The 21257-nt window shown below is 38.8% G+C and overlaps 1 protein-coding gene across 4 annotated transcripts; it reads right to left on the bottom strand.

Moving 5' to 3' along the window:
* Positions 1-1747: 1747 nt before the first annotated feature.
* rab24 (RAB24, member RAS oncogene family) lies at positions 1748-20724 on the bottom strand. 4 transcript variants are annotated; one of them, XR_006099528.1, is made up of 10 exons: positions 19880-19978; positions 17764-17991; positions 15810-15878; positions 13417-13495; positions 10988-11055; positions 10258-10357; positions 8778-8828; positions 5545-5604; positions 4198-4342; positions 1748-3030 (listed from the first exon to the last, which is right to left on the bottom strand). XR_006099528.1 is itself a non-coding variant. In XM_042430575.1 (10 exons), the coding sequence occupies exons 3-10, from the start codon at positions 17878-17880 to the stop codon at positions 4272-4274; spliced, it is 615 nt and encodes a 204-aa protein (XP_042286509.1). In that variant the 5' UTR covers positions 17881-17991; positions 19880-19959; positions 20150-20724; the 3' UTR covers positions 1748-4271. The 4 variants fall into 4 exon arrangements, 3 of the variants coding, with proteins under 3 accessions (XP_042286509.1, XP_042286508.1, XP_042286510.1); XM_042430575.1 differs by adding an exon at positions 20150-20724 and having other exon boundaries at positions 1748-4342; positions 19880-19959; XM_042430574.1 differs by having other exon boundaries at positions 1748-4342.
* Positions 20725-21257: the final 533 nt, after the last annotated feature.

Raw genomic sequence — 21257 nt, 5'->3', positions numbered from 1 at the left:
GTTTAATTACGTTGAACAACAGACTTTGGCTGATATGAGGCAAAAAAGTATTGGTTCTCAGGCTCTTCCACATTATTTACTACATTATTTTTATCGCTATGTTCAAGCTGAATGAGCAGGTTGACATGGACATCACAAGACTTGTACAGGAACAGGGTCTTTCAATTATTGGTGCATAACAGCATGTAAAGTAGATTTTTCCAGCATTTTAAATATTGTTCATTGTCTTAGACCCCATAGTCTTAAGATAAAGGTCCATTTCTCCATACATTTTATTTATTTGACAATTATAGCTTTCTTGCTAACAGCCAAAAGTATTTTTAAGAGAAAGCCATAAGTTTTATCCAGGTGTAACATGTAACAAAAGAGCGAATAACTTCTATACCATATGTTCATAATTAAGTCAGCAATCGCTTGACAATTTGAAAAAAATGGCATTTCGGACTCTAAGCTTTCAGAAACATTTCAACAAAGACTTTCCCAGACTAATTACGACTTTGAGATGAAAGCTGTTTACGAGTCATAAACTGGAAATTATGTGGTAAGTGGTGTGAGGTCACCAGACTTGATGAACTGATGGCTGCCCTCCATTTGGCCAGTGCTACTGCTTGTTTTGTGGCAGCAAAGGGTGGGAAAACTGGTTAACTGAAGTGGAAGTAGAGTATGAGACAATCTCTTATCAGCTGATAATCAAACAGTGACAGGTAGTGGAGATGCTGCGGTAAACTTTATTTTTATTCAAGTTTTGCCACAGACAGAACAATACCTTTTGGATTCAACCATAAAAGCCATGTGAGATACAGAATGTGGTTATTAGTCTGTAATGTTTATGATGCTGTGGGGACACATGGTGTTTGTTAACTTGCCGGATGGAGCAGTCCACTCAGGTCAGCATGTGTCGTTTTTTGTGCCAAATAGGTCGTTTTCACAGCAGACATTTTGACTTTGTCATAGGAGGAAAATCACAGGTGTTACTAATAACATTAATGAGCGTCCCAGTAAGTCATGACAGTGTGACAGTGAGCTAGCATGCACAATACCATGAGACTGAAGCAGCTAAATGGAATTCAGCCGTCGTTAATTTCAGTATTTACACCTGTGCTTTCCCTGCTGTAACATGTCAAAGTGTCTTCTGTGTAAAAGCACTATTTGAAATCAAGCCAGCATTGTGCCGGCGGGGCTTTGGACTGTTCCTAATAAGCATGATAAAGTTGTAGTGAGATGTCCTGGGGCCTGAGAAGAAGCCTAATCAGCCAAAACAAGTAACAACACCTGTGCAGAAGGACTATAGGTATGTAAATTAAATAACAAAATCAGCCAGAGGTTTAGTCTTTATGAATCAACGGTGGAAAAGAAAAGGCAGCGTTGGCACATCTCCATCTCCACTCAGAACTCAGAAACTCTGAGGTGAGATTTCAGTGTCACTGTATTGAAAGATTTAAATAAAGTTCACACACACACACACACTCAACTCAAGTACAAAATAAATAAAACAGTCGCAAATGAGTGTAAACATGTACCGATACATTCACAGACTCAGAAAGGTTTTACATACAGATATACAGAGGACTCCAAAACATAACTGGTCATTTAATCAGCAATAAAGCAAAATACTGTCAGTGACGTTTTATCAGCTTGTGTAGTGTTCTGTTTAGATTAAATGAAGCGCTTCGTGCTGCACCAAAAAAAAAGGATTTTTCAAATTTCTTTCAACTTTCAATACTGTAAATGATTTACGATGTATTTATTTTATTGGTGGTGAGAACGACACTGCTGAACACGTCCCAGTTAGAAAATTATTTTATCTTTTCAATTTGTCCTTAAAAAAAAAAAAAACTAAAGGGAGTTGTCAGTAGTTTCCAGATTTCTTTTTTGTACCATTTTACCTTTATTTTAGCATATTTTAAGTTTCTAGATTTAGTGTTTTATCATTTTCAATACATCCTCGTTTCTTTACTGTATGAAAACCGCTTTCTGACTGGTGATAATCAGTTCTCACATATCAGAGCGTCCCTGAATGCACCACCGAGGACATTTGTGAAAATGCTCTCAACCTGGAAAAGATTTTGAAAATGGTTGGCAATTAAATCACAGGTGATGGACTAAATCTAAAACTACAACATTTAATTGTAAAACACAAGCTCACAGGTGACTTCCCCTTGTGTTCACACTGAACAGGATGAGATATATGAAGTCGATTTGTTTTGTTTTAGTGACAGTTTTTGCTGGTTTCAAGGGATTAAATTTGACTCATGGTAAAATCCTGTTTGAGGCACAATTTTTTTTTTTTTTTTAACTTTCAGGGTCGGGATGCATGAGATGAGATTATTATGGTCATGAGCGATTTGAAACCAGTAAAATTATCTGCAAATAGGACATAAAAAACTGAATACAAAAAAAAAAGGTTTTAAGCATGTCACAAATTCAGTTTTGTAGGCAATGATGCATTAATGCAAAGATTTGTGATGATTTGCGATACACTGAACAAATTTTTACAATTTAACATACAGTATATTGCAATTATTTTGTCACTTTTTGCATAAAAAGGTCAGATATTATACACAAGGGCAAAAAAACTTAAATTGTGGATAAATACATACAAAATTTAAGGTCTATCAGAACTCTGAAACATTCTTTCAAGAAGATTTTAATTTTTCCAGAACATATTTGTACTTTACACCGGTCTCTCGTTAACAACTTTCATTAAAAATATTGTGCATCAAATTATCAACAAGTGGAGGATCAAAACATCAAAGCAGCAACATGTGTCCATTTATCTCTCCACATGTCTGTCTGGCAGCACAACATAAAAGGCAATAAATTAGTGACTTGAGTAGATTTTACATATGTTAAATATAGCTGTAAATATTGTTCTGAGAACACAGAGTTGACAGTTTGTGCCATATTACAACATTTACCCACAAAGCTTTTTCCTGTTGGTGAAATCTGCAGTTCCTCACCGTCAACAAGTGGTGAAGCCTTCAGTTTTTCCTAAAACCTTTCTGAGCTCGCCCTCACTGCTAGAAAAGACTGAAAGAAAATGTGACAGTCATATTTCCAGATGTGTAATATGCATTTGAAATTACAAAATAGAAAATTTAGAGTTTAAAGGTAGAAAAGTAACTGTCCTCAAAATTTTCTTTCAGTCAGTTTAGGCCATGCAATTTGATGACAAAGATGTAGGAATTTCAGTAACTGTCACCTAAAATCAGCTTATTGTTTTGCTTCTGACAGAATCATAGCTTATGGTGCAAAAAAGATGATGTACTAGATACATGTTGTACATGCTGTTACATGGCAAACGCTGTGGTAAACATTAAGGAGCTGAAGTTCAGAAGGTTGATTTTGGACACACACACACCACACACACACAGTCCTGCCATTTCTACTGCAGGTATAAAGGCCTTCTTAAAGATCATTGGTATCATTTCATTTGTTAGACCAAATTTGCAAAGGTATAATTAGGATTAATCTCAATTATATTTGGTTGAGAACATAGTTAGAGGGAGGGAGGAGTGTTTTGTTCCTTGACATATTATATCCTACTTAACTTTGTGTAGGTTTCAACAAGGATGTGCGAGCCAAACCAGTGTGTCAAATAGGGCCAGCGAGGGCCCATTCAGCCTTTATCTTACAAAATTCAACAAAAAGCCTGTGAGTTCACATCAGGATGTTACAATGAGTCACAGCTGCTCTGTTCTCAGGGTTGAAGGTGAACAAAAATTAACTATTGTAAACAAAACATTCACCGTCCTGAAGCACTGCGCTCGCTACAGCAATCAACAGCCTCATTCAAGTTTTCTCCGCTAGTCCGTGTTTTCGTCAGCATTGCTTTAACTTCTTCTCCAATGCAGGTCATCTTTTAACCACAGCGCAGCTTCCGATTGTTTATCACTGCAGTGTTTAGGGATATGTTTACTTCCATGGTCCAGCTCAGAGCTACAGAAGAAAGATGACTAGTTGACATGGGGACAAAACACAGGACATAACTGGATAAAAAGTGTGTGTGTTGGTTTTTAAATGGCTCTCCACCCAACAACAGCTGCAGCAGTTGTAAATCCTCTTCGGGTAAAATCCGCTGTCCTCAGTTCTTTATGGCACAAAAGAAATAAACATATCTAACAAGGTATAAACAGTACTGCTTGATTTCTTTTTCTGTGATTTGGATACCAGATCCAAAGCCGAGTTATCCAATACCCTTCCAGCATATCCAGGTTTTACTCCAGCCAAGGGAAGGTGACCTCTTCTGTCTCCCTTCCTGCTGCTCAGGATCAGTTGTTATGGCAACAGGAGTAGAAATATGAGTCTTTCTTCTGGCCCAAGTCAACGCCTGTTTCCTCTGCTGAAACACAGGAAGAAATTTTATGTTCAGAATCTTTAGCAGTATTTAGCAGGTTTGGGATCAGTTTCTGGAGGTAGATTTTCTATAAAGCTGAGCAAAACAGCCACCCACCTCCCTCCCTCAGATATTTACACATTTCCTCACATGTATTTAAGTAATTTTATGTTTTAATTTTGGTTGATCATTTTTTTAATTGACTCTCTGGAGTAATGGGTATATCTGCCCCCCCTCACCCGTGGTGTTCCCCAGAGATCAATTTTAGTCCCCTGTTATTTCCTGTATATATACTGCTTCTGGTCCACATATTTCAGCTAGACCACCTTATTTAACCACCATCTATGACCCCCCCCCCAAAACTTGGTGACTCAGTTAATACATCCTCAATCCTGTAATGTCTTTCAGATCTCGACAGCTGGATGGCTTGTACATAACAAGCAATCTAAATCGGAAACCATTTTGTTCTGCCCATTTCCTGTACTAGTGCTATTTTTTTTCACTACTTTTCAACATTCTAAAGTGTCTCAAAATATGGGTGTAATATATGTGACAGGAGCCCCACTGTACCACAGTGGTTTCATTAAGTTATGGACGAAGCTTAACTCTTTCAACGCACCATTAGTTGGTATAAAACAGCCCTTCAAATTGTGTGAATTGAGAGTAAAGCTGGGTTTATATTTGACACAAGGGGATAACAGCAGTCCTTTCACAGATAGTTTTAATTTATAGTGATAAAGAGGGGTGATCACAGTGAGCAAAATATTTGTGGTGGAGATGGCTTTGCTAGGCATGTTTAAAGGGGTCAGTATGCTGCAAACTAACCCTTTTCAGCTATTGACAGCTATAAATAACATTTGCCTTCTGACGTCTTCATAAGACAAGTTTTAAGAACAATTTCTTTCAGGCATACTCTGGCATTTAGTGAAAAGCAGCCAATTAATGAGCCTTTTTCAACTTGCTTCAACTTGTTGTCTTCACTATAAATAATCTCCATTGGCATCTGAAACTTGTACAAGAACACACATGCAGCCCAGGCTGACCAAATACATTTGTTGCTGTCTTTGCGTGGTATCTCTTTGGCCACCGTAGTCCCGGCATGCAGTTATATCTTTGAGGGGGCACATGATGGCTACAGCGTAGCATCCATAGATAAAACCCCAAAAGAGCATTTATACAAACTAAGTGTACGTGAATGAAACACTCACCTGTCATATACTGGAAGGCAGTGTTGTTGTAATCCTCAGCAACTTTATGGAACAACTCATCTGGCAAAGACAGAATGAGGCCTGTCAGTTTCATTTCAATCAGTTCATTCTCACATCATGACCTGATAATAACTAGTTCACTCACATTCCTAATAGCTCATTAACAGTAGATCTGTGCTGCATGCAGTAACTGTACAGTGCTGCTTGAAAATTTGTGAAACCTTTAGAATTTTCTCTATTTCTGCATAAATATGACCTAAAACGTGATCAGATTTTTACAGAAGCCCTAAAACTAGATAAAGACAAAAACATCAAACTTTTTCATTTATTTATTGAGGAAAATTATCCAATCTTACATATTTGTCTGAGGAAAAAGTATGTGAATCCTTGTTTTCAGTAACTGGTGCGACCCCCCTGCAGCAATAACTTCAACCAAACGTTTCCGGTAACTGTCTATCAGCCCTGCACATCAGCTTGGAGGAATTTTAGCACATTCCTCCTTACAGAAAAGTCTCAACTTGGGGATGTTGGTGGGCTTCTCTGCATGAACTACATGCTTCAGGTCCTTCCACAGCATTTCTATAGGATTAAGGTCAGGACTTTGACTCCTTTCGCCATTCCATAACATTAACTTTCTTCTGCTCTAACCACACTTTGGGAGTGTGACTTGTGTGTTAAGGGCTGTTTTCTTGCTGCTTGACCCACTTTCTGTTAAGCTTCAGTTCACAGATGGATACCTTGACATTTTCCTACAGAATGTGCTGGTACAACTCAGAACTCGTAGCTCCATCAATGATTGCAAGCCGTTCTGGTCCAGAGGAAGCAAAGTAGGCCCAAACCATGATGCTACCACCACCATGTTTCACAGATGGGTTAAAGTTCTTATGTTGGGATGCAGTGTTTGCTCATCGCCAAACATAGGGCTTCTCATTCAAGCCGAAAAGTTCGATTTTGGTCTCATCCATCCACAGAACATTTCTCCAACCACGAGGTCTTGAGCAAACAGTAGACGGCGGAAATGTTCTTTTTGGAGAGAAGTGGATTTTTTCCTTGTAACACTGCCATGTACACCATTGATATTCAATGTTCTCCTGATGGTGGACTCATGAGCATTGACTGTAACCACTGCACAAGAGGCCTTTAGTGTCCTAGATGTTACCTTGGGGTCCCTTGTGGCCTCCTGGACTATTACACATCTGCTCTTGGTGTGATCTTTGTTGTTTGACCTCCCCTGGGGAGGGTAACAATGGTGTTGGATGTCTTCCATTTGTACACGATCTGCCTGACAGTTGACTGGTGGAGTCCAAACTCTTTCCAGCCTGGTTTCAGCAACTCTTCTTCTAAGAAATCTTCTTTGTTCGAGCCATGACACACTTCCACAAACCTGTGTTGTGAAGCTCAGAGTTTCACACTGAAGACCCAGATTTCTCTTCTTTAATTAAGGCAGGGCCTCCCAGACTCACACTTGATTGAAACACCCAACTCTAATTTCCTCTTCAAATGAATTGATAATCCTAGAGGTTCACATTCTTTTGCCACGCACAAATATGTAACATTGGATCATTTTCCTCAATAAATAAAACAAGTGTAAGGTTTTTGTCTCATTTGTTTAATTGATGTCTCTTTATCTAGTTTTAGGGCTTGAATGGAAATCTGATCACATTCACGGGTTCACAAACTTTCAAGCAGCACTGTATAACAGTGTGAGTGAAGTTGTATAAACAGACATCAAATAATCTTAAAAATGAACTACATTTCAAAATACAAAAAAAAGTTCTGATTCAACACAGTCTATTATGTACAATCCCTCCTCCAATCTGAAATGCCTCGAGCTCTGGAGGAGAAAGTGTGCAAATTAAAAATAGAGTCTGACAAAGAGACACACTGAAACAACATGATCACTGGTGAAATGCAGTCGAGTGTCTGTGTTTTTTTCTTTTCTGATCTGTGAAACTTAAAAACGCCCTTTTCAGGTTATGACAGGATGCAAGTGCGGTAAACTTGCAACATAATCAAAATCAGATGCTCTCTGAAGTGTACAGAAATGTATGGCAGGCTCTCAGTGAGGAAATACACACACTGGTCACCTCTGCGCAAAAACAGGTTATCCTTGACAATATTTCTAGTGTGATTATAAGGATTATGTCCTGCTGATTGCTCTCCTTTTAGCTTCTGTCGTTGAGGTCAGATTCTCATGATTTAACTGGCTGAAGAGCACACACTGAGGGTTATTTTCTGTGATTAGTAAGATCCTTCTCTTAATTTACTGTGTTAAAGTTGTCTCTATCTACATGTTAAGAGTACACTGTGGGCTTTAATAAAATACCTCATCAGCAATCATCCTCTTCTATTTGCCCTCTACTTCCTGTCAAATGGTCTCTTCTTGAAGAGGACAATCTCTTCTTTGTTTCACTTTGACTCATGTCTTACATTTCTTAGAAATTTCATTTTCATAATCACTCAAGGGTCATAGGAATACTGCCAAAGAGCAACCTCTCTCAATCCTACCAAATAGTCAGTTCTCGTGATTTCATTTCCATATACAGTATACAAACACACACACACACACATACAATATATACTGCTGATAATTATATTGCACATGAATGTATTTAGGTTTAAAGCTTATTTGAAGAAGTTCAACTAAATGTTAAGACTTGTTAAGTCTGAACTACATCTATGTCCCCATACCCTGATTGGCCTTTTCAAGAAGTGAATGTGTAACATCGTCTATCTGTTTTTTAATCAACAGCTTTTTCTTATTCAGACTTTGATTTCAGTTATATAAATGTTCGTCATGGCTTTTTTCAGACATGACAGGACTGTAAACCTGCCTAACAGAGGTTCAAACTGGCCTAACTAGACAGGTTTCAGTGATTATTTATTGAGGCAATCAATCAAGACTATCCTTCAAATGTAAGAACAGGTGTGTCGATTACTAATTTTTCTTGTCTGTCAGTTTTACTATCCTACATACCTTGCACTGGCATCAGAGTGTCTTTCTTTAGGAACTGACTGTGCATCTGCCAGACCATTCTCTGCTGTCCCATTCATAAATCTACCTCTATTACTATAATCAGGTTTGTTTATGTGGTTAAAAACGTGCCAACATTTTTCAATATCAGAATTCTGAGGGATTCCCACTTCCTGAATCGACAGCCCGTGACTAAATACAGCTGTGATCTGAGCCAATCATCCGTGCTAAAACGCAGATGACAGAAGTTGTGACTCACCCACATTGTTTCCTGATTTACTGGAGGTTTCAAAATGCTGCGCCCCAATCTCTGTGAAATCAGACCAAAACAATAAGGTTAAATGTCAGTCACGCTGAAGCACGAAACAAGTTGTGCAATGTGCAATTCACACTAATCACATGCAGAGGCTGATAAAAGTCACAGATTTCCTAATTACCCTTAACAACGTTCAGGGCATTTAAAAGCATTTTAGTAACATCAAGGTACTGCTCAAATTATTCCCAAATTGGGGCAGCACCTTCAGAAATGTTCATGTAAATGGAAAACCTGGTTTCCTTTTCGGTATCTTTTTCCATAGCTTAACAGTATTTGTAAAATTCAAACACATGAGTATAGGAAGAAAAAAAAGAAGATAAATCTGGTTTCAGAGATACAGCTTTGTGAGCCATTTACTACTGACAGACATGAGGACTTGTCTGTTTACCTTGACCTTTTTGGCTGCAGTTCAGCCCCTTTCAACAGACACTTTCACAGATGGTGGTGTGACGTACGCTGTCAGATAATAAACCAGAATGAAGGGGCAACATAACTGCCCCAGACACAACAGGCAACAGTGGGACTGTATTTGACCATCTGCTTAACCACATCACACCACAACCTGTGACACTTCTGAGGAAGGAGTTACAACTATGGCTGAAACTGTAAACAAACAAGCACACTCACCTGTCGGTGAAAAAACAAAACAACACACCCTGTCTAACTATACAATATGTCCAACAGTATAAAAAAAAGCCAGCAAAATGTAAAAATAAGCAAAGGTTGGAGCCGAAATAAGTGGATCAATTAATTAGTCCATCGAAAGAAATTCAATCAGCAACTTTAAAAAAAAAATTCTTCTATGATTTTAATCAAAATATTGCTTGGTACAGTTTTTTTCTTTTTTTTTTACCATTTTCTGACATCTCATAGACTGCACAAGTAATTAAATGATCAAGAAAATGACCAATTAATGGGAAATTAAAATAATCATTAGTTGCAGCCATAATTAAGTTTTAATAAAGTCTTAAAATGGGGGTATAATATTACTAAACTGATTTCTTATATAATATACAGAATAAACAAATAAGTGCACACTCACAAATGATACTAAAATAACCATGTTGATATGTTATGCATTTAATCACACTAATTGTTTTTTTTAAAGCTTGCAAACAAACAAAAAACGCAAACTGGCAGCCCTCTGCTGAACAAAGGAAATAATTAATGTAATGATGCAGACATCTTAGAGTGGACATTATGATAGTAATTATATTGTGTGTGTGTTAATTACACACAGCGCTGTACTTTAATAACAACTGACTCTTTATTTGAAACAGACCTCTGACCAGGCTGCTATCACAACACAGAGATTACATTCACATGCAATCCTTTGTGCATATCCGCAGTTCAACACATCAGGCCAATCAGGCCAGAGAACCAGTATAGAAAGGCAGATTTATGACAGTGAGACTCTAATCACCTTCAGCAAAGTCCTGAGCATCGTGGTAATCGATTTGGCGCAGGCTCCGATCTGCTTCAATCAGGTCGTTCTTAGTGCCACACAGGTAGATCTTACAGTGCTGCAGTACACAACACAGACAAAAAAACAAAAAGAAATCTAGTCATACACTTTAACTGGCATCTCTAACTGTAACACATGGCAGGCGTTGGTTTCTACTTATTTATAAAGCCCTTAAAGGCAACTTGCCAACATATATCACTTCCTTAAATGGTCCTATAGTCATTATTTGACTCATTCAAGTGATTGGCTAATGCTCAAAACCCTGCGTGCAAACACCAAATTTGGGAAACTACTTTTAGTTTTAGTGCTGCACACACTTGGAAGATTTTTACAACACACATTTAATTTAACACAACTGTACCTATAGGTCACTTTAAAACCATGATTCTGTTGTTCTGTTGATGTTTGTTTTCTTGTTAATTATTTTTTGTGTGTATTTATTCTGTTTTAATTGTAGTCTCGACATCATTGGAAATAAGGGCATGCCCCAAATGACTCCTCAAGAATTAAATAAAGGTTAAATGAATGAAAATACTGCTCTCATATTTTTTTACTATAGTCTCATGAACTGGTAAGAAGCTACAGTATTTTACGATAGTGTAGGGGAACTGTCCTGTAACTATTCATGACACATATAAAATCATTCAGCTATATTACATTAAACTTTAGACAGGAAAAGCTCTCTCACCTCCTCGCAGTTCTGCAGCTCTTTCACCCAGAACCGAGCTCTCTGGAAGCTGCTGCTGTCAGTCAGATCTGAAAATCAAACACAACTGAGTTTTTAGTCATCGACAGAAGTCAGACATTAAGTATCCAACAGTCTTTTCAGTGCTCTCCTCACCAAACAGTACGTATATAAACACAACCATGTGTACAGCACAGAGCACAATACACAACCAATCCAGCAATTATCAGCACTTCAGAAATGTTTCTACATTGGTGAGTAAAGTGATAGATGTACCACTGAGCAGATGAGGTATGAAAAACAAAACAAACAAAACAACAAAATGCCTAATAAAACAGACAACAGGATGGAAACCAGTGGTAAAATAAAATCCACAGAAGGTAAAGAAGAAGAAGACCAGTGGACACAAAAGAAGATGTTAAATAAAACATGACAGCAGTGTGAGTAATACACTGGAAAATGCCATTAGCTATTTTTTAAGAGACAAAGTTCCCCAATGTGGAACAAACAAACAGAGACGTAAAAAAAACCATTCAGACAATGTGCAGCAAGCTTTAACCTGGTAGCAGATCAGGAATGCGATGAGCACATCTTTTGTTACAACAGGTAACAACAGATGTGAAGTCCACCAACCAGTGAGATGTATTCTCAGTGTACAAATTTATGGATAAACATTTTATTAGCATCATCAAGACCCTCTATGTCTTATCATTCTGTGATTCTTCTTCCTCTTTTTTCTCTTTGCTCTGATCTCAGCCTCACAGTGTTCGTCTGATCTTCCCTCTCGATGCTGGTGCACTCATTCATTTTCACAGGGTCTCACCTCATTCTACATCCAGCCTCGACTCTCAGCTCTGATGTATTGAGAGATCTGGGATATTTAACTGTGACTCCTCTCTATCTCTCAGCTAAAATAAGTTGTAAATAGCAAATAAGTGCTGGGCGATACACGGTTACTTCTTTAGACTGAAGATGGATTTATACTTGATGCAGTGACATAGATTTTAGTTCAGCATATGACTTCACCTGTATGCATGAAGAGGTTATATTGTGTTTTTATTATATTCCCGATAATAACTGTACGGGATAGAATTTTTCTTTCAATTACTTTGTAATAGAGAGCAAAGAGTTTCACTTAGAAATAGGTGAGTACTGCTATGCAAAGCCAAAGTCATTGTGTTTTTGTGCTTTCATTCACTGTCATAGAGAGCAGGGGGCACAGTGAGCAGAAGGTCTGCAAATGAGATGTCTGTTACTGAAAAGTAGAAGATAACTCAGCCTCTCTTCAACTTGCTCCAGGTTGTCTTCACTATCAACCGACTCTGCCCGCATTTAAAACTTTTTAATGGGGACATATGCTTTTTGTGATATTGGTTATTTTGATGCTGTTGTGATGTTATGGATGTTAAACGTGGTCAAATTTCCAAACCTTGAGGTGAGCGTATGTAAAATACTCCCTGCAAGTCAAAGCCAGGGCTTCCACCTGCTCTGACTGCTCCGTTTGCAGTGTTACCTCTACTTCCTCCTCGTGATGACGAGAGATTGTTCGCACATTCCCACAAACAGCCGCCTGTTCTGTAACCTTTGTTGCTAAGATTGTTGCATGGGTCGCTCATGATGTCAACGCGCATATTTCGCACTGGATTCGGGCTCGAATATGTATGAATATATTTGAGAAGTTTCCATTTCGAGTAAAAGAAATGAGAAAAAGACGTGAAATCTTACTACTGTTTGTTTACATAACCCTCAGGAGCTGCTGGAAGTCTGCCGAGGGGCAGCTCCTGGCAGTTAACCAATCAGAACAGAGTGGGCTCATCGGGAGGGGGGCCTTAAAGAGACAGGAGCTGAAACGGCCTGTTGCAGTCTGAGGCTGAACTGAGGAGCTGCATAAAGGGCCAGTATAAGATAAACAAGTTTTTTTTTAACAGTAAATCATGCAAAGATATTCCAGTAGAGCCCCAGAATAAAAATATAGATCTGGAAATGTGCATGATACGCCCCCTTGGAGACAAAAACACAAGCAACCCAAGCTGACTAATAACAGCTCTTGCAGTCTCTGTATTTCTGTAGCCACCGTAGCTCCAACGAGTAGTTACACTTTTGAGGAGGTTCACTACGGTGCAGCAAGAGACATATTAGAGGTTTAACTGGCTGAAACTGAGCAGAGTCCAAATCTCTGCACACTCAGCTTAAGAAAAATCAGCTTAAATGTATCAACTTGCCAAAACCAATGCTAACCAGACACCGGGGTTGGCTATTTAACAAACTGACAGCATGTATAAAACATTTATCCGAAATACATCACGTATTAATGGCACAATGTTCAGTTCTCCATTAAAAAAAAGCACAGAAAGTGACTTTAACTACCAGAGACTGAGTAATGACACCTGATAGCTCTCCATGTAACATGATAAGGATAAGTATTCATTTACCATAGCAGACTATGGCTGCCCGGGCTCCTCTGTAGTAGATTCTGCTCATAGCTTCGTAGCGCTCTGATCCAGCTGTGTCCTGAGAGAGAGAGAGAGAGAGACAGAGACAGAGAGAGAGAGAGAGGAGAACAGAAGTTGAGATTCATCGACATGAAGACAGAGGCTGTGGTTGAAATCGCCTAGTGTAATATATACTACACTAAACTACTAAACTGACAACATATTGGGAATCCGAATGGTTACTTTTTCACCTGAAAAAACATTGAAACTTACTAAACTGACATATGAACAGTCCTCGAGCAAAAACTACAACAGCTTTTAGTCTGGCTAAAAATCTCAGCCACTGCACAGCTTGAGGAACAAACTCAGAAATTCTTGCTAATCTAGTATAGGCCTACATCTGGGCATTTCTCATGCACACAAAATCCACAGTTGGAACGCACCACATACTCAATTTGACATCATACTTAGTATGAATAACAAACACAGCCAGGGTGAAATGATAAGAGAGAAGAGACACAAGAATGCTAACTGTTTCCTGTTTAACTCACTCCACCTAACTTCCTGTTAAATAGCTTAAATGTTGTCATGCGTTTAAGGTTAAACATCACTGCCCTTGTATATCTCAGATCTGATGTTACACTGGTACACAACAGTAAACATTCCTACAGCCCCTGTGCAGGCTTTAAATGCTGTGTAATCCCCAGTGTGAAAAGCTCTGCAGCAATGTCCCCACCTCAACAGTTTCTCTTGGCTAACATTTACTTCAAAATTACATGATTTGCTTTTTTTTTTATCTCACATTTTTGTCTTTTCCATGTCTAATCAAGGTAAATATAAAGAGAAGTGAACACATAACTGAGAGAAAGCGCTGCAAGTCAACCATTTTCAACACCCTATATGTGACAAAGGTACCTTCATTTATTATTTAAATCCTCTGACATACAGCTGTGTGATGCTGATTGGCCTTCTGTTCTTCTCTACACAGATTCCTCGCTTATACAGTGAGACCATTTGAACAGCGGCTCACTTTTTTACTTTTAAGAAAATCTCAAAACCGCATTTTCTCTGGATAATCAAAATAAATTCTTGGTTGTGTCCGCAGGATTGTTCTCAGTTTATGTAAATGGCTGGAGAGTATTAGTATGTACAGTGGTGGCACTGTAGCGCACGATGTAGTCGTACACTGATAAAACTAACAGAACTCAACCTTTTCATCAACTAATTAAAACAATAAGTCAACAGATAATAATAACAGAAACACATTTTGTGGCTGGACCGGCCACAGACAAGCCCTATAACGGCGATTGTCCATGAGTGAGTGATGAAGTTTCATCCTTGGTCAGGCCAGTGTTGAAGTTTCTCTATTGGCTGTTTCTCTTTCAAAATGAATCGGGCGGAGATAAGCCTCCTGAACTTGCACCCAAAATGCTGTCAAAACTTTTCCACCGGAGCCTCCATGATCATCAAACAGGAAAGAGGCAGGAAAGAGGCAGGAAAGAGGCACATAGAGGCCTGAGGGTGAGCGCACAGTTAAAGCACCCCAAATAACCATCACTCTGACAAAACACTCAATACAGAGTGAGACATCCGCAGAGTGAAACAGATGAAAGAGCAGGGGGAGTTTATCAGATAGTTAATTAGAATAGTTATAATTAGAATTAAAATAAGTTCTCATTCAAATCAAACATCCTAAAATATGTGTGGAAAGTTTTGTTCTTGCAAAAGTATTTACAACCTTTTATTTCTTATAAAACTCAAACGTTGCTTAACCATGTCACGTGATGCTACTTCAGTACACTTTAACAACAAATATTACTGGAACCCCTACAGAAAATTGCAGATGAACATTTAATATCCAAGAATTCACATTATAGACACTACCACTGACTATCCCTGTAAAGAACTGGCCACAATTTCCCACACTGACCAGACACGGTCCAGTCATGTACTAGGTTTTGACCTAGTCTTGTTAGATGCAGCCCTTCCATTAAATTAACTGTGTGCGCATCATGTACACACTGAGTTTCCATCTCTCCTTAAAAGTAAATCCAACATCTTCTGCCTTAAAAGCATATTTAGGTTGCAATATAATACATTTGGGAAGTTCAGTATAATAATCTTCTAGATATTAATATACTGCTAATAGTAATATACATTAATTTTTTGGGGTGGTGTCGATTTTTGCCTCCTGGAGAGGAAATGTTTCCTCCTGAACCACTGTCCTGCTCTCTCCTGCCGGCTCATTAAACTGTAAGAGGAGCTAATGTGATGTAATTGGCTATTAGGCTTTTATCGGGGGCATATTCTCAGCTCTCGCCCGGGGCACCACCTAAGCTAGATGTGACACCGATGCAGTAAACAGAATCCATATTAGGCAGCCTCCAACTCACCCATATTCCCAGGGTAATCACTTTCTCTCCCACCTGGATTGGTTTGGCTACAAAAGCAGCACCGATAGTCTGTCAGGAGGAGAAAACAAGTTTAGTAAATCATCAGACACTCAGGGATGGTGATGTTGAGTCCCTGTAGACTGCAGATACTCTCAGTCTGAACTTTCACAGACCGCAGTCTAAGTGGGCACTAATGGGAGATGGGATAGAGAAGCGTTAGACGGATATTTGTGTGCTGATATCTGGAGTCCATTTGTCATGAGTTGTTTTCATTTACGTTTATATGTCAGTGAACTGGTGAATCAGCAGATGTTGCACATAAATGCCAACAGAAGGTGATTTTTTTTGTTGTTTTTTCAAAGTATTAAGATCACAGGGAATATAACCCTCTAATCATCCAAACACATAGGAAAAATTCTTCTACTGCAGACCTCTTGTCATAATAATCATATTCTAACTGCTTTAAGTTTAAGATATTATATATAAAACTGAGGGTTAAGGTGAAAGTATGGTTTAAAGGAATAACTTGACATCTTTTTAAATATGCTTTTTCACTTTTTGTCTTAGTTAGATGAGAAAATAAACTGAAGACTGGAGGCAGGGTAAAACACAGCTTGCCTGGGTTACACGTTGGAACTATTTTGGCAAGGCGAGAGACTTACTGGAGTCTTCAATCACTCAGTGCGTTTACATGCACTCAAGTGACCGGGTTACAGTCGGCTTCCTCAAGAAAGCTTATTTCTAAACTGTCATGTAAACGAGGAACTTGGTTTCTGTAATTGCGGTAGGGGATTAGAGAGACCTGGTAGATTTATCATGGAGAATGCCAAATTCTCTGCCATGTGTATGCATAACCAGGTTTGTAATCAGCCTTTTACAAGTAAGCATGTGCAACAGCAGACTGCAGACAGAGAAAGCACAGCGTGGAGTTGCTGACTGAAAGAAGAGACCGTTACATGGGGCATTGCGCCCTCATATTTAAAATAACTGCATCCAAAACCTGACTAAAACTGAAACTAAAATAAAGTAGCTTGTAGAAGTCTAAATTAGTCAGTTTCCACCACTGAACATTCGACCGTCTATTAAATTCAGACACTTTCGTGCTTCGAGGTAGAGCTCCTACATGTCTGTCTGTGTCTCACAAAAGAAAAATCAGGAAGCAGCAGTGTCTTCTATCAGGTATACGATAACTAAATCTGTAAGCCACGCTTCCATATAAGGTTGGGGATAGGAGAGAAACCTGTTTTGCTGCATGTACTCTATATGCAGACTTACAGTAACCAGGTCACTACAGTGCATGTATACATGTTCCCCAATCACCCACATGACATGCTTCCTCTGAGTAACCCGGTTACATGAGTACATGTATACGACTCCAGCAAGTAGGTGCACCTGGCTAAGAAATAGTCACAGCACATAACTCTTTGTAAAACCACAACTTGCCATTTTTATATTTTTTTTGTACATACTGAGCACTTATGTGAATGATTCTAGCTTTTTACTTTTGATGAATTTGCAAAACATTCTGCATTTGTCTTTTTTATTATTGGTTATTAATCCATCTTAAATAAAATATTTAACACAATAAATTGTGCAAGAAGTCTGAACACTTTCTGAATCTACTGTATCACTTAATGCAACTGTCAAATTATAAATGGTTCATACTTAAACAGAATACGAGGAGGTATGTCCTGATTTACATGTTAATATGCAGGATTCTTACAAAAATGCTTGTCTAATGCAGTAACTGCTGAAAGAAACACAGCGAATCATTACTGCATCCCTAGTTTATATCAGTGCTTTTATGCTTTAAGTTGATCACAGACTTGAGCCTCCGTTACCACAACCACCCGGGGGATAAAAATAAAAATAATGCCTTTCATGCAAGCAGCAAGCAGGGAGGGAAACAGCAACGGGCTGACATGGGCATTGAAGCAGAGCAGCTGACACTCACATTCTGGTACGGGCCGACCAAGAAGCGATGATGAACGTATCTCTCCACCAAGCTGGTCTTCCCCACACTCTCCTTTCCCAGCATCACAACCTTGGCATCCACGCGCATTGCACTCATAGTAACAGAGTTTGGAAAAGCTCAGGACGAGACCGCAGCGCAGCAAACAGGAGGGGGAGGGGGGGGCAGGGGTGGTTAACTTACAAGGCAGCTGCTGTGCTGCTCAGTGTGCTGTGCGATGACAAAACAGGAAACATAACAGATGAGTGACAACACTGATAAATTCATAAACACAATTTACCCTCCCTAAGTAAATGAAAACTATCACTTACAGACTGAAAATGATAACAAATGTACGTTTTTTGAGAATAATTGTAAAACTTAACTTCATATTTTCTGTGAGTGACCAAATTCTTATATTTTCTGGGATTACTTGTATCTGTGTCAGTTTCATCTGTTGTGTCTGCGGATAACTTTGTGTATTTTTACACTTCAGAGGTCAAACTAACTCCCTTGTTGAAGAGTATCTCCTGGGGCTGCAACGATTAGTAGTAGATAAATTCATCAACAACTATTTTGATACATGGTGAATCCTTTTTTAAGGAAAAATGCCAAAAATGTTATGGTATCAGGTTCTCAGATTTGAGAATTACATGACAAACTGTTTTGGACTGTTGTTTGAACAAAACAAGATATTTGATGATGTTATCGTGGACTCTAGAAAATTGTGATGGACATTTTTCACAGTTTTAATGTTTTATAGACCAAAATGGCTGATCAATTAATTTAAAAAACTATCAGAAAATTGGTCAATAATGAAAAAAATCATTAGTTGCAGCCCTAAAATCTTCATAAAAAAGATCATACAAGAGAAACCAAAAGTCTCTTTTTCCAAACTGTTAATTTGGATGACCGCAAAAGATTAATAATGTAAAAAAATAAAAATAAATAAATTAATAATAATAATAATAATAATAATAATGGTAAATTCCTGTTACAATCTACCAGAGTCATGTCTTAAATTGATAGTTGGCTAGCAGTTCAGAAACAAAAAAGCATTTACACTGTCACTTCATAATAGTACGAGTTGGGGGAAACAAAAGTTATATAACTGTATTTGTTTAAGTAACTAAACAAAACTGATAAGGACCTGATGGTGACATATCAAATACTGTAATTATATAGATTAATTTTAACTGGCCAAATTAGTCTTTTTAGCACTACTGGAAAACTATTTTATTTTAAAGCAACAAGCATTAGCATTTGTCTTAAAACAACAGTCAGGAGCCCAAATTAACATTAAAACAGGTTTTTCAATCCTTCATAATACAATGTAAGTGATGGGGGCCCTGTAGTCCTTCTGTACAAAAATGGATTTAAAAGTTTATCTGAAGCTGATATGAAGCTTCAGCCATCCAAATTACTCAAATCGAGTAGATATTTTTCCAACGCTACAGTCTTTTTAGTGCCAAAGTTCCTCTTTTTATTACTATACTTCCAATGCAGCTCAACAGGGAAACACAAAGAGGGAATTTGATGCCAAAAAGACTGTAAATGTGGCAGATATCCACCTGATATGACTAACTCAGACTGCTGAAGCCACATATAAGCTTCAGATCAACATTTACATACATTTTTTGAACAAAATGACTGTATGAACACACTGTGGATTTTGCCCCCCATTACTTATACTTAAAGCACAAAGGTGATATTTTGATAGCCAGTGTAAACAGGAGGAATGATTACAGCGAGGAAAACCTCTTTCACTTTTCATTTGGGCACCTGACTGTTGTTTTAAGACAGACTTTTTTTAAAAAAAAAAAACGTGAACCAATGCTTATTTTCATGCAAACGTAAAACGTAACATCGTGTACTTTTATCGCGCGTACTTTTTTTTTTATCATGTTGCACCTTTAAATTTCAACTGTAACAGGATGAGATAATGTTACATCGAAGTTTCTATTTCCTCTGCAGACATACCGCTGTGAGTCTTCCAGTTACCTCACTGGGACAAACATGACATAGTCAAAACAAGCCTGACGTTACTGGTGATGGAGGTTTGAGAGCTCAGCTAATTTAACGGTTACTTCAGCACCAGAAAGATATACTGAAAACTCACCTGATAGCTAGCTTGACTCAACAAATCTTTCTCAGCATCTGAAGAGCCAAACCGGAGCTGTCAATCCGTGCCTACCGAGCCTGTTTTAAAGTAAAGAAGGTAAAAGCCAAACCGCTTGTCATCTCTGCCCAGCCTTGCCGCGCCGGGTGCTGCTAGCTTAGGTTACCGTTGCTGCCACTGTTGCGCAATGGCTGAAAATACAAGCAAACGTTACAGAAATAGATAATGATTAGCCAACATCGTCTCTAGCTGACAGAAGCTTGAATTTACCAAAAAAAAAAAGTCCAGTCAGCTGACGGGAATCAGTTGGCTGGACGCGGAGCTGTTAAACGTTTCTGAGGGGGAAAAAATCTCCAACTGAGCTTTGTTTGTTTGGGTGGGAACCAAGGCATCAGAGGCGGTTTCCAGGAGGAGGAAGTTCCCTAATTGCATGAGACAATCCCCCGGAAGTTTGGAAGCAGGGCAGGACAGCGCGCCTATTCCCCACCCGCATTCCGTGAAGACCCGCCCAACTCTGCCTACTCTACTCTGATTGGCTAGTACTCGTTGTCTTCGTTGGTTCGATTGGTTAGGTTCAGGCATGAGGAGTGAGATGGTTGGGTGACGGTAAGAATATCAGAGTCAGAGCCAATCAGAGGCAGTGTAGGGCGGGCCTTCGCAGAATGCGGGTGGGAAAAAGATAACGTGTGCCACGGGAAACAAAATCATCCATAAAAACTACCACCAACAGCCTGCACTTCAAAAATGATGTAACAATAATGGTGGATTATTTTCTCGATTAATAAATTAGTGTATTGGTCCATAAGATATCAAAAAAATGGTGAAAAATGTTGATAACTGTTTCCCAAAGCCCAAGGTGACATCCCCAAATGTCTTGTTCTGTCCTGACCGTGGATGTATTATAAGAGCTGGATACCAGACCGAATATGGCGCCCATTCAGTCCTATAGGAATTGTTCAGCTGGCGCATACCCTGGATGTACTAAAAGAGCTGGATACCGGACTAAAAATGGCGTCCATTCAGTAGTATAAGAATTACTCGGCTGGTGCATATGCCACATGGATGTATTATAAGAGTTGGATACCAGACTAAAAATGGCGCCCTTTCAGTCCTATAGGAATTGCTCGGCTGGTGGATACACCAAAAAAAGTTTCTTGCTTCTGGGTTTGCTTCCACGTTGTGCGGCCCTCTGAATATTTACAGACGTCTCTTTTACAATGGTGGTCTATGGGGAAAATGCTCTTTGGGCCGCAGGGGGATTTTTGGCTGCAATACTGCAAGTGGCCACTGGGAAAAATTGGCTGCAAGGCTGAGCAGCAGATCTGTATTCAGCTCTTATAATACGTCCATGGTACACCAAAAAAAGTTTCTAGCGTCT

This window comes from Thunnus maccoyii, chromosome 13, assembly GCF_910596095.1.
Source record: "Thunnus maccoyii chromosome 13, fThuMac1.1, whole genome shotgun sequence".
NCBI lineage: Eukaryota > Metazoa > Chordata > Actinopteri > Scombriformes > Scombridae > Thunnus > Thunnus maccoyii.
The sequence above is the reverse complement of the archived record's forward strand: the minus strand, read 5'-3'. Positions and strand labels throughout refer to the sequence as shown.